The sequence below is a fragment of the Trichosurus vulpecula genome, chromosome 3 (genome assembly GCF_011100635.1).
Source record: "Trichosurus vulpecula isolate mTriVul1 chromosome 3, mTriVul1.pri, whole genome shotgun sequence".
In the NCBI taxonomy this organism is placed as follows: Eukaryota; Metazoa; Chordata; class Mammalia; order Diprotodontia; family Phalangeridae; genus Trichosurus; species Trichosurus vulpecula.
Genome location: NC_050575.1, coordinates 226,675,957 through 226,690,185, shown reverse-complemented (window position 1 = coordinate 226,690,185; position 14,229 = coordinate 226,675,957). Strand labels below are relative to the sequence as shown.

Here is a 14,229-nt window from a genome sequence, read left to right as displayed (position 1 = left end):
AAACCAAAATTTTTTTTTCTTCCTTCATCTCTCTGAACTCACTACGAAAAAGAGGATCAGCCATGGGCTATTTACAGATTTGAATCTGGGAAGCTATATTCCCATCACTGGCTTTCCTTTGGCTTTTCCTGGGGGGTTGAAATAAACTTCGTTACTCACATCCTGTGCTGGCTCGGATGCAGCAGGGATGTTCTCCCTGAAACAGCTGCTGCTTTCCATCCCAGATACACCTGTCACTCAACGGCAAGTGGCAGGAATTTTTTTTGTTCTTTTATTTTGTGGATTTTGAAGCATAATTTGGTGTAGTTTGAAATGGAACATGACATGTCCAAATGTTTCTTTTGCTGATACTAATTTTCTGGGATTTAAAACAAGATTTGGCTCCAGGGTAATAATTAGAAGCAGGAAACAAAAGCAAAGAGGCAACTTGGTATAATAGCAAGGATACTGATCTTGGAGTCAGGAGGATTGGGTTCAAATTCTGGTTCTACCACTTATTATCTATTTGTTGTTGGACAATGAAAATCAATGGACTTCCCCTCTCAGTCTCAGTTTCCTCGTCTGATGATCTCTGCCTGGTGCTCTTGCCTAAGAGGGGCTGGAGGGAGTAGAGTAGGTAGAGTGGGATTATGAAGATCAAATGGAATTAGGAGTGTCAAAGTGTTTGTAAACTATGACTTTGTAAAATATAAAGTACTTTGTAAACTGTAAAGATATGATTTTCTAGTATTCCTATAGATATTTATCCCAAATGCTTTCAGCTGTATGAAATCTTCCCTGATCTCTCCACAGTCAGAAATCGTATTTCATTCTTTGAGCCCCTCAGATTGGGAAGAAGAGTGACACAGTGGAAAGTATGCTGATTTTGAATCAGAGGATGCTACATTAGGCAAGCTACTTAATCTTTCTGGGCCTCAGTTTCTCACTTGTAAAATGAGAGGGGTTGATTAGCTGACCTCTAGGTTCCCTTCCAACTTTAAATCCATCTACATAAATGGTACTTTCTTCTTCCTGAGTTTGTGCTCCTACCAGTTCAATTCAATGAGCATTTATTAAATGCCTGCTATGTGCCAGGCACTGTACCAAGCTCTGAGGAAAGAGGGAGTGAGGGAAGGAGGAAGGGAGAGAGAGAGAGAGAGAGAGAGAGAGAGAGAGAGAGAGAGAGAGAGAGAGAGAGAGGAAGAAGAAGAAGAAGAAGAAGAAGAAGAAGAAGAAGAAGAAGAAGAAGAAGAAGAAGAAGAAGAAAGAGGAGGAGGAGGAGAAGAAGGAGAAGAAGAAGGAGAAGGAGGAGGATAGGGAGAAGAAGAAGGAGAAGGAGAAGAAGGAGGAGGAGAAGCAGGAAAGAAAGGGAAGGTAGGAGAGAGAAAAAAAGATGGAACAAAGGAAAGAGGGAAGGAAGGAAGGAGGGAAGGAGGAAGGAAAAAGGAAAGATTCTGACCTCAATGAGCTTAAATTCTACTTCTGTGTGAAGGTTGCCATATTCTATTCCATATTATAGTGCTTTGTGTTATCCTTTTTTCATCCTTCTCCCTCACTTCAGACATTCAATTGTTTTCTTAGCTTTGCTGAGATTTCAGTTCTACATTCTTGTATTTCCCCCATCCTCTCTATTCCCACTATTACCACTCTAGTAAAGGTGGCCTTAGCCACCATTAGTGCTGCTAATAAACTAGTCTCTTATGCAAAGATCTGGTCACACCATTTTTGTGCTCAAAAATATTCATTTATTCCCTATTACTTACATAAGAAAATTAGAATTTCATTGCCTGGCATTCCAGGCTCTCTCTATCCTGGCCCCAACTATCTTTTTTGCCTTCTCTCTCAGCTCTCCCTGATGACAATCACTCCAGGCAACGTGGACTCTCTACACTTCTCTGGAAAATGTTCTGTGCTTCCCCACTTCCGTCACTTTGCTAGCATCCCTCCCTCTAGAAAGTTTCCCAAATCATCAATCAACAATAATGTATTAAGTGCCTGATATGTGTTAAACATCGTGCCTGCTCTAGGGATGATCCCCATCCTCAAGGTGCTTACATTCTAACAGAGGAGACAACACATTCACTTATAGGTATTTACAAGATACATACTAAAGAAATGCAATACAACCTTAGAGAAGAAGTTACTAGCTGCTGGGGGGACCAGGAAAGGCTTCTACTTATCAAACTGGGCACTTAACCAATTGACTTTGGTAGGTAGAGCAATGGACTGATGGGCCTGGAGTCAAGAAGGCCTGAGTTCAAATGTGGCTTCAGATGGTTGTTAGTTGTGTGCCCCTGAGCAAGTCACCTAACCTCCATTTCTTCATCTGTAAAATGGGAATAATGATAGCAATATGTAAGATATTGCAACAAAGTCGTGAGGACGGAATTAGATAATATTTGTAAAGTACTTAACACAGTGCCTGGCACATAGTAGGTATTATATAAATTCGTCTTCTTGGTATGGTTCTTTTTGTTGCCCAAACTGGGTTATAACCTTCGCAACAGAACCATCCTCCAAAGCATTTTGACTAATTTTTAGTCTCCCTCCTCCTTTCCACCTACTGAATTTTTATCCATCATTTAAGGCAGAATTCAAATATGATCTTGTCTAAGAAGCCTTTGCTGATTCTGATAATGGTCTTGGCTCTTCAGACCTAGGACCTCTCATAGCATTTTGATTAGGACCTCTCCGATACTCTTATCATACAATATAGTTTAATATCATTATCTGTATATTGACAGTGCCTTGCACATATTACACATTTAATAAATATTTTGCATTGCTTCATTTGTTCATATGTTATATATGGCTGAGAATTTCATGAAGGCAGGGGTCATCCTTTCCTAAATCTTCTTGTCTTACTTAGCACCTAGCTTTGCACACAGGAAATCAATCAATCAACATTTATTAAGCACAGAGGTGCTAAATACATGCCTGAAGACTTGAATTTTGTATGTGTCCCACTTTAGCATACTCTAAGTTCCTGGATCACCACCTTGTCGTGGGGCAGAGGGGCTTACATAGCCCAGTGAAACTATGGGCTATGCAGTCCAGGGTTATCCAAGACAGACAAGTCATAGTGGAGAGTTCTGACCAAAGGTGATGTGCTGGAGAAGGAAATGGCAAACCACTCCAGTATCTTTGCCAAGAAAAACCCAATGACAGAGGCCTGGCTTGACTCCAGGGGGTCACCAAGAGTCGGACACAACTGAACAACAGCAAACAATAAGTTATTTAAGGACAGTGGCAATATCTTATGTATTATATAGGTAAAGAATCATAAAATATAAAATTATAGTTCTTGTATGTAAGAGACCTAAGAAGACTTCTAGTTCAGCCTCATCATTTGACACATGAGGAAAGTGAGACTCAGAGAGCTTAAGTGATTTAGCTAATAGCTAGTACGATATGGCACTTTAAGGTTTGCAAAGTGCTGTGTACATATATATATATTATCTCATTTGATCCTCATAGCAACCTTGAGAGGTGCTCTTCTTATCTCCATTTTACAGATGAGAAAACAGAGGCAGAGAGAAGTTAAGTGACTTGCCCAGGTTCACACAGCTAGTAAATATCTGAGGCGGGACTTGAACTCACATCTTCCTGACTCCAAGTCCAGTGCTCGATTCACCAACCAAGATCACACAAGTAGGTTGGAAGAGAGCCATATTTGAACCAAAGTCCTGTGATTTCATATTCAGTACTCAGTTCAAAGTATCATACTGCCTCACATTCTGTGTCTGACTCAGTGCTCTATGCAGTCAGTGGCTGATAAATAATTGTCATATAAAATGAAAGTGAATAAAGAAGTACAGTAATAGGAGGCTTTGTTCATAGTAAATGACATTCATTATGTGTTTATGTACAGACTGTGACATTTTCCAGCATTGACATCCCACTTTTAAACGTGTTATCTTAAAAAAGAAATTAAAAATAAATAAATAAAAAGTGTTCCCTTGCAGTTCCAGGGCACAATGATATGTAAAGGACAGGGTTAACTTAGCTCCACTTTGGGCAGTCACCAAATTTGACTTCTTTCTAGCCATGGGGTTATGCCAGATCTATGGCAACTCAGTCAGATAAAGACAAATGAAACCGACCTCATAGAGTTTAGCAGCCAAATAACTGGTCTCCAAATAATTGCTGTCAATCTGAGTCAACTGGGAAGACTGGAAAATAATCATATCATGGCCTGGTGATTTTGCTTACTTTAAGGATAAATTGTTCAACTAAGAATTAGTCAGTGATTCTTCTTCTTGGCCATCTAGGTCAAGGGTTATTTTTTACTTCAACCTAAAAAAGGCCCCTTTCTGTCCTGGGCAGGGGGATTCCTAATTCCCTTCCATAAGAATTGATAAATGAATGAATGAAAAGCCATCTATGAAGTCATTACTATATGCTAGGCCCTGTGAAAATTGCTAAGCATGAGAGATATGAATAGAAAAAGTCCTGACCTCAAAGAACTTACTTTCTGATAGAAAACAAAATATATGAGAGACTGGTGCCCAGTGAGGGGTGTTTTGGTCAGGGATGTCACAAGAGTGATGAATGGAATCATGGAGCAAGTAATTGACACGTTCTTTCCAGGAAAGGTAATGTCATTTAATTATTTTTTATCCAAAGTTATGTACTAGGAGGCATGATATGAAGAAGGTAGGGCAAAAATAGCATGAGGGTCTAGGTTGGACTAGAAATTATTGAAGGTACAGCAATGAGAAGCCTAGGAACCCAAGGCAAATGTTGGGCTGGAGGTAGCAGCTAGAGACCAGAAGCATAATGTAAAGAAGGTGTAAAGAAAGGAAGGGGGTCTTAGAAACACTTTGAATGAAGTTGTTGTGACATGATAAAATCCCAGGTGGCCTAAAGCTTGGGTCAGTCACACTCTCTATAACTTGTTGAGCCAGTTCTAGATGAATGTGGTATAGACAGACTATGGTCAATTGCATTGATAGAGATTTCTTATCCATCTCTAACTGGCATACACAGACATTGCCTTCAGGAAAATTTAAACAGTGAAAAAGAGGAGTAATCAAATTCATCCAATTCCATGAAAAATCAATTATAGGATCATAATTCACTGGTGTAAGTGACCTTAGAGGCCAACACCCTCATTTTACAGATGAGGAAACTGAGGCCCAGAGAAGGGAAAGATTTTTCACAGTTCACACAATAACAGCAAAAACTAAGTCATCTGACTCTGGATACAGTGTTCTTCCTAACCCTTTTCCTTTCAACTCTATGAAAGAAAGACAAAAATCTCCACTCTGGCAAAATGGGCTATTATTTTTTGTCTTGTTTTGGTCACAATGCGGACAAAAATAACTGAATTGTTGACCTTTTTCCCACTTCCTTACTGGATACCTTTGTAGTTCTATGGACATAGCCAATGATTCAATATAGTATGTGGTTACATAATGAGCAGGATTCTTTCCTATCACAGGAGCAAAAGGTGTTCCTGGCTTTGGGGACATCTGGTGTAATTTATTTTTCAGCTCTCTTATATTTTCAGCTGTGTCTCTTTTAGGTCAAGACCAAAGCAAGGGATGAAGTGTATTGTGTGGGAAGGTTGGAGATTCCCTGGCCTCTGAACTTTACTGGGCTCAGTCTCTTCCACTTTCTTTTTTTCTGGACCTGCTATGAACAATCAGTCTGATTATTGTGGAACTGCTTAAACCTAAGTCCTTTCAAAACCCGTTTTCTGATGGAACATTGGTGTTTATGCTGTGGATGGAGCCCTCTTCTGGAGAAACTTTTCAACAGGTAATATAACGAGATTTTCATGGTTTGCTGCTTTTTTTTTTTCTTCAAAACAGAATAACTTGGTGATCCAGGTGTCACTGGAGTAAATCAAACAGGAATTGATTCTCCATGATATGCATTCTCCCTTATCTTTCACTAACTAGGCTATTAATTGAACTCACAAAGGAATTTGATTTTCCTCAAAAATCACTGGTATTTTCTTGAACAGAGCCAAGCTCTCCCACAGGTGATAAACTTCAGAATAATTGCCATGATTTCCAGAGCTTCCCTCTGGCTTTCTCAGGGAAATTAGTTGCTGAGCGCATCGGTCCTATGAAGTTTCTCTGCATGATATGCTGTGACACACATAAGGCACTTAGACCTTCTTTTTCAGAACTCTTGATGGCTGAGGAGTAAATGAATGTGTGTGTGTGTGGGTGAGTACAAGTGTGTGTGTGTGTGTGAGAGAGAGAGAGACAGAGAGAGAGAAACAATGACAGAGAGACAGAAAGACAGAGACAGAGAAACAATGACAGAGAGACACAGAGACAGAGAGACAGACACAGTGACACAGAGAGAAACAGAGACAGAGAAAAGGAGATGCAGAGACAGTGGGAGAGAGAAGAGACACAAAGAGAGAAAGAAGACAGAGAGAGAGAAAGGGAGGGAGGGAGGAAGAGAGGGAGAAGGGGATAAACACAGATAGACAGAGTAAGCAATGTCTTTTGCACCAGATAATTTAATATATGATTTCACAAATGACAGAGAGCACATATGAGATCCCTTGGGCAGGCAGTGTACTTGAGTGTTCCAGGCCCTTGCTACATGCATGTGTTCCATACAGAGGCAGAGATCCAGCAACCTCAGCTTTTAGCTGGATCTGTCATTCTAAACTGACCCTCCAGGGCCAGTGTCCCGATCCCTGACAATGGCTGTCATATTCAAACAGGCACTATAGCCTTTTTTGCTAGAAAATCAAAGTTCAGGCTGGAGGAGAATTCCTGCTTTAAATGCAAACCTCAGAATCTTCTGGAATGTTTCAAACAGCTCCCAAGTGACTATTCCCCAGAACCTGTAGCCACTCCCGGAAAGCCTAATTCCTGAGAGATTACTCACTAATCTTCCAAACTTTTTGTTAGTTTTAGTGCTTTTACACATGGCAACAACAAAAAAGAAAACAACCCAATATTTATTAGAGACTTTGTACCACATGCCCATCTTGATAATTTTCATGTTTGTTCCTCCTTATCTAACCAAATCCGTGCCTCCACCTGCATATGTCCCCCTCTCCCCAAACACTCCGGTACAGCCCAGAGGTGACTGTTTCCTCCTTGTTCTGACTTCCAGCCATTGTTGCACTGAATTACATTCATCTTCCACCTCCCAACAAGCATAATACAATCTTGTGCACACCACCATGGCCAATGAGCTCACGGAGATTGATCGCTTCCAAAGGCGGGCACCCGGGGATTATGAAAGGACCATTGCAACTGCTGTGGAAAAAACACACACACTTGCCTGAGCCCCACCAAGGCCAAGTGACTCATTTTCTTTATTACATTGTTTTTCCTTTGCCTGTGTGTGTGTGTGTGTGTGTGTGCAAGCGCACTTTTTTTTTTCTTTCTCTGCTTGAGGAAAGTTTTCCCTTGTTGAGTCAGATGGCACATTTTGGCTGCAAAAGTTACCACTCCCTTCCCTCTGACACATTCCAACTCTATATTAACCCTTTGGAATTTCCCTGAGTTCCCAAATAAATAAATAGGTTTTATTGCAAGGGTACAACATAGGTAGTACTCTGGCTGCACAAATGCATCACAATAAAGAAGGGAATCAGACACCCCCATCAAGCCCAGGGCTCTGGGTTATTGAAGATATCCCTTCTAAACATCCTCATTCCAAGCTACTCTTCAAGCTGTCATCTGTGAAGCTATTGGCCTGTCAGGCTGTTCCCAGGGATCTTCCTGATGTGCACCTCTGTCATCTGGCTTTTACTGTTTCTAGAGAGGTAAAACTTTTGACAGGACCTGAATCAAGAGATTCAGCGGTGATATTTTAAACCACTCACTGGTGGGAACAACCAACACTGACTGGGGTGGGGGGGCACATCATCTGAGACCAGGTCCTGGGGCCTCTTAACTAGGCCCAACCATACCTGGGGCAAGTACCATATTGTGGAAGCCTGAGGCCATGGGTTCAGCTCCACCAGATTTCTTAGAACCACAGATGTCTGGAACCAGACTTAGCTTCATAACTGACCCAGCTGCCCAGGTAGAACCTAAGCCCAGCTGGCCATAGGTGAGCACTGAACCATGCATGGCTCTGAGCCAATGGGCTCCCAGTCCCATTCCAGGTAATGGGCACACAGCCACCACAGGGCTAAGGCACCAAACCGTTCATAAGGCGAATTCAGCACCTGGGCTCCTGGCTCTTTCCCCACTTGCCTGCATCAACAGAGCAAGGCAGCCCTGCTCAGGAGGTGCTGATTCCATTCCAGCCCTCCAGGTTCAGCTACCTTTGACAGCTTTATTCTCTTCCCCAGCTTTCCTGCACACACTAGCAATCCCAGTTGGTCAATTAGAGTCCAGGCCAGAAGCTTGGCTCCCCCAGCCTCTGATTTTTAGCTCCTCGGGGCACATTCTCACTTATCCCCGCCCACCTCCTAGCTTGCTCTGCACCCTGCCCCTGCCAGGTCCTCCTACTGGCATGTATGAATGCAGGCAGACAGGAGATTCCTTACCATCCTGGCCAAAATCCTAGGCCTCAGTAATCACCTGTCCACTGCCACTCAACTTGAATCTCTCATTGGCTGTGACCCTAGGCAGACCTGGCTAACTATGTGCCCTCCAGCCCTGGGTAGAAGGTTTCTCCTGCCCGCTCTAATCCTGGCTCCCTCTGTCTGCTCCTATTCAGTTTGCCAACCAACCGTCATGCCCCTGGGTTCAGAAGTACTGCTATCATAGCATAACTTCACAAGGTCCCTACTCCATATTTTGAAAGGCTACAGAAAGTGATTTCTGAGCCTACACTGGCAGCAGTAAATCCCGGTAAAGCCTCCCACCTAGCCTCTCTCAACAGTCCCAGCACGCTAAGGGTTAACAGAACAGCTGAAGCCCTGGGGTGGGGAGAGGGGGGAGGTATTAACTTTTCCAGCACTCAGCGCCCAAATTGCCGGGCTTGGGTTCTCCCATCCAGAGTTTTCAGATGGGAAGGACATGGAAGGTGTAAGAGGGTTAGCTTTCCGGCAGCACAGGCAGAGTACAGCCTACCTAAGGGCTCCCTCCAAAGGAACCTCCTGGGCTGGAGCCCATCGGCTACAAGGAGACCACCACCAGGAAGAAGGCAGGGGAAGCCCAGGGGAGCTCCCAGCCCTCTTCCCTCCTGACTGACAGCAACAGCAGCAACAGCAGCAGCAGACTCCTGGGTCTGGGTGCATTTTCCTGCTTTCCAGAAAAAAGGGAATCTAGAGTAAGCTAGCATGGGCACAGACACCCCCAAGCAAGTCAGTAATTCTAGAAAGACTCCTCCCCACTTCCTATCTGGGGAAAGAATAAGAAAGCTCTTGAACCCACTGACAAAGGCATGGGAGAGAGGACTCCAATTAGTCCCTGCTGCTTTAAGAAGCCAGACGTGGAGAAAAACCAACAGTCTTTTTTTAACCCAGCCCAAGATCCACCAAATCAAATCAAAGTTGCACCACTTGGGTACGTGAAAGAATATCAAGGCAGCTTGCAAGGTACTCCAGACTTCCTTTGCCTGTCCTCCCTTTCTCTGGTCACCCAAACACACACACACACACACACACACACACACACACACACATACACACACACATACACACACACACACACACACACACACACACACACACTCTAAATAACAATCCAGTGGTGTATACCCTGGAAAGGCACCGCTCCCCCATTCCAGGCACTAACTGTATTTCAGAACCCCACAGACGCTGAGAAAGACTACCTGCATTGCAAGCACTTCTAGATTAAAAAAAAAATTACAGATGGGGAAGAGAGAGAATGGATGGCAGGACTCCAGAGCTAGCCACGGTCTGCCTTACCTGGGACAGCAAAAAGGATAGGGTGAGCTGAGTTCTCTGCTGCATTTTGCCAGACTAGAAGCAAACGGCGGCTCTTTCATTCATGCGCCCGGCTGCACTGAGCATATTTTCGCTGTGAAACAGCCTTTGAGAAGAGACTCTGCTTTGAGAGCCAGCCAACTTCCCAAATAGATCAGCAGCATCATCACGAAAGCATTGGATAGAGGCTGATGACCAGAACCAATGGCTTTACAAGGATGATTTCTTCATAAGGCTCCCTCATTTTGCATCGCAGATATCGGGCGGGCACCTCTCACAAACACAACCCTTGGAAAATAAAGCATTTGCTTTTAGAGTGTTTAGTTTCAGACCTAACAAATCATGCTTATGGAACTCAATAGTCTTCTCTCCTTTTCAGAGAATAGAATTGCACAGGGGAATAGCGGCAACTTAGATCCCAGTGCAAAAGAGCCTCTTTATTAAAATGTTAATAAGGTCTACTTTATTTTCAATAAATCAAAAAAAATGACCCCTGCAGTTTTGGTTATTTCTAAGCCCAGCAAAACTGCAAAGTGGAGGTGGTTTATTTGGTTTGTTTTTTTTTTCCTTGGGTGCTGCTGAAGTAGTGATTATATTTTGTGTTTTCCTCCTGTCTCACAAATCACAAAGAGGACAGATCAATTCTAGGCTGCAGGAAAAAAAAATCCATCATAGGGCAATAGATTTTATTAACTGCTCAGGTGATGCTTGAACCTGCTTCCTATTCTATAAGCATGAATCTAAGGCCAAATCTGCATCCTTCAATTATGGGAAACTTTCCTTTGTGGGTTCAGAGAATCTGAGAAGTTCCCTCTCTTTCCTCTTTGGGAATTAACATTCCTTAACCACTCCAATCTGCAGATTTAGAGTACATTCGGCAAAGAAGACAACCAGTTTCTAGAAGCAAATATTTTTGGTTGGTATAGATTACCTCCTTTTTGATAGATGGTCTCTTTTGCTTGAAAAAAGTCATGGAGTCCTAGGATTTAGACCTGAAAGATACTTTCAAGATCATTTGGCCAAACCCAATAAGTTTATAAAGGAGGAAAATGAGACACCAAATGGCTTACCCAAGGACACCTAGACAATTAAAACCAGAGCCAGGATTCAAATGCATGTCACCTGATTCTAAACCCAGTGTTCTTTCCAGTAAGCTGCATTGCTGGCCACTAAAAGCAAAACAAACAAACAACAACAAAACCATTGTGATTATGGATGAGTTCTATGAGAGACAGCCCAGTAAGACTCCTAGACTACCATCCCAAGGAAGATAGGCAGTTCTTGGATAAGACTGTTCTGAAAGATGGGGTTAGACTCAGAAAAAGATGCCCCCAAAGTAATTCTAAATGGCAATCCGTGGAAACTTTGCATGTGTCCAAAGAAGAACCATAGACAACAATCATAAAACCATAGGATTATAGATTTAGAATTGGAACTTCAAAGTGCAACCAGTCTAATTTAGGTAAAGTTACACTGGTATTAACTGACAGTAGTAGGATTGAACCCTTGTCCTTTGACCTCAGATCCAATGATCTTGCATAATCATTAGTCTTCAAAGTCTCTTCCTACTCTAAATTTATGATTCCATGATCATTACCATCAGTCACAGTTTTTAGAGTACTTTAAAGCTTCCAATGCACCTTACATAGTCTCACATAGACTTTTCATCTTAGCCTCATAAAATCACAAGAAGATAAGTGAGATTATCATCATCATCTTAAAGATGAAAAAATTGAAGTCTTGGAGAGGTTAAGTGAATTACCCAGAGTCACAAAGCTAGTAATTTGACTAAGGCAGGAGTCAAGCCCAACTCTTTCTGAAATTAAGTCCTGAATTCTATGTCACCTTGCAGCTTCATCATGACTGACAAATGTTGCTTAAGATCATTTTCTCCACTTTGAACCCAGGAGTCAGTAATATGTGAATTTGTGACCCCATGGGCCCTCACAACCCAGGGTTCTTTTCTCTTGCAAGGTAGGATAGGAAGTTTCTAGGAAATCAGTGAAGTTACACCCCTGAATCTACCACTGGGGTGACCACTTCATGTTTTCCAACAATACCCCCTCATTGACATCTCAGGGGGTAAAAGGAAACGGGGAGGGACTATAGACCAAGGCAGTACTGGTTCATTTTGTCTACCCAGGATTACAGTCTCTACATTCCAGTGATTGTACAGATATGGGGAAGAATGTACAGTTGTTGCATTTTTGCCTTTATTGCAATCCACCCTTTACCCTCCTGAATCCAAGGGAGAATCATAGAATCTTAGAATTTCATAGTGAGAAGGGACATTAATAGACACCTAGTCCAATCCCTACTCAAAAGGAATCTTTGCTAGGATAGATAGATATGACAAGTGCTTACCCAGCTGCCTCTGCTCAAAGACCTCCAAGAAGGTCTCCAACACCTCTTGAGGCAATCCATTCCAATTTGGGATAGAAAATTTTTCTTTTTTGATTCCCTGCTATTGCTTCTTTTTTGTTTAATGACAAAGACTACAAATCTAATTAAATAAACTCGCTGAGATCATACTATTCTAGTGGGGGAAGGGGAGGAGTGAGAACTGATCTGGAAGTCAGAAAACCTGAGATCTTATGACATTTGCCTGCCTCCAAACAATGGTCAAATTGATATTCCTAAGCATAGATCTGGCCATGTCACTTCCCTAGCCATAAATCTTTGGTGGCTTCCATCTGTTTTTAGGATAAAATATAAAATTCTCAGCCCAACATTTGAGGACCTTCTCAAACTGGCTCCCACCTGACCTTCCAGTCTTTTATATTATGCTCCTTCCATCCACTTAAACCAGACTGCTAGCCACTTCCCCTATATGACAATCCACATTCTGTTTATGTGCCTTTGCAGAGGCATCATCACTCCCTCCTTGCCTCTGCCTTCTAGAATCCAAAACTTCCTTCAAGAAAACAAAAGAAAAAAATTACTTCAGTGGTACTTCCTACATGAAGGGTTTCTGGTGTTACCAGATGTGGATGCTCTCCACCTTGCTATACTTACTTATCTACATACAGTACATTTTGGATTCTTCTCATAGAATGTGAGCTCTTTGAGGGCAAGAACTGTTTACTTATTTGTCTTGGAATCCCCAGACCCAAAGATGATGATTTTCACAAAGTACATATTTAATAACTATTTGAAAAATAAAATTATAATTTTGGAGAGTAGGGTAATCAGTTTAAGAAAGGTTTAATAAGGAAGATGAGGAGTTGTTTTAGGTGATTTGAGTTTGCTTACCAGAATCAAGATGAAAATATTTAAGAGGTCATTGGAAAAAATATGACTGGAGCTCTGGAAAAAGGTCAATACTGGATAAATACATTTGGTAGGCATTTTTTATAGAGATGATAATTGAAGTCATGGAGACAGATAAAATTGCAAAGAGAGTGTGGGGACAGGGACATGGAACAGAGAAAAAGGGAGAGAGAGTAGAAAGGATGGAGGGAGAGGAGGAGGAAAGAGACATAGAAACAAAGACAAAGACAGAAGGAGAGAAAGAGAGAGAGAGAGAGAGAGAGAGAGAGAGAGAGAGAGAGAGAGAGAGAGAGAGAGAGAGAGGATAAGTAAAATAGCAAGATAGAAAACCTAATGTAGAAAGAAAAAAAGAGAAATAAAAATATGTCTCTTCCAACTCTGAAATTCTGGGATTCTGTTAAAAAGAGGCAAGAGGATCACAGTATTACAGTGTCATGGAATCCAATAAAGTTGAGAGTATTAAGAGGGAGGAGTTGAACAAACAAGTCAAATGCTGCAGAGAGGTCAAGGATGAGAACTAAAGAAAGGCCATTGCCTTGGCATTAGGGGGTCATTGGTGACCTTGAAGACAGAGATTTCGGTAGAGAGATAGGATCAGAAACCAGATTACAAAAGACTGTGTGAATGTGTGGACAGGAAGTGAAGAAAACATTAGATTACTTTTTTCTAGAGGTTAGTAATCAAGGAGAGAAAAGAAAGACTATTAGATTGATGTGGCAAGTAAAATCAAGGGAGAGTGGTTTTTTGTTTGTTTGTTTTAGTATAATAAGCACCTGATCCAGGCAAAGGGAAAAACCCAATAGAGAGGGAAGGTCTGAAGGCAAGAGAATGAGATGAGAAAAGTCCTAATGGAGATAGGAGACAAGATCAGGGGGTAAGTATAAGAAGAGGGGTAGCATTATGAAAAATGGTGCCACCTTATCTTCTGAGAGACCAAAGGGAAAGAGGATCAAGTGGACAAATCGAGCTGGGGAGCTGGGGAGGCTCACCACAACACACTCTCACTGCAAAGTAGGAAATAGGGTTAGCGAAACACAGTGCCCTAAAAACAGAGCAGAAGTTACTAACTACCATTATTGGAAGAGAAAGCTTCCTACACTGAACTCAACACACCCTAGGCAACAGCAGCTCACATTCATCCTAACATAGCTACG

The 14,229-nt window shown here is 42.0% G+C and overlaps 1 protein-coding gene across 1 annotated transcript in view; it reads right to left on the bottom strand.

Moving 5' to 3' along the window:
• CDH13 (cadherin 13) overlaps positions 1-9,962 on the bottom strand; it is a 1,345,123-nt gene extending 1,335,161 nt beyond the window's left edge. Inside the window, exon 1 of the mRNA XM_036749176.1 lies at positions 9,788-9,962. Within this exon, the coding sequence (XP_036605071.1) occupies positions 9,788-9,832 (45 nt within the window). The 5' untranslated portion in view covers positions 9,833-9,962. The remainder of the gene's footprint in view (positions 1-9,787) is intronic.
• Positions 9,963-14,229: the final 4,267 nt, after the last annotated feature.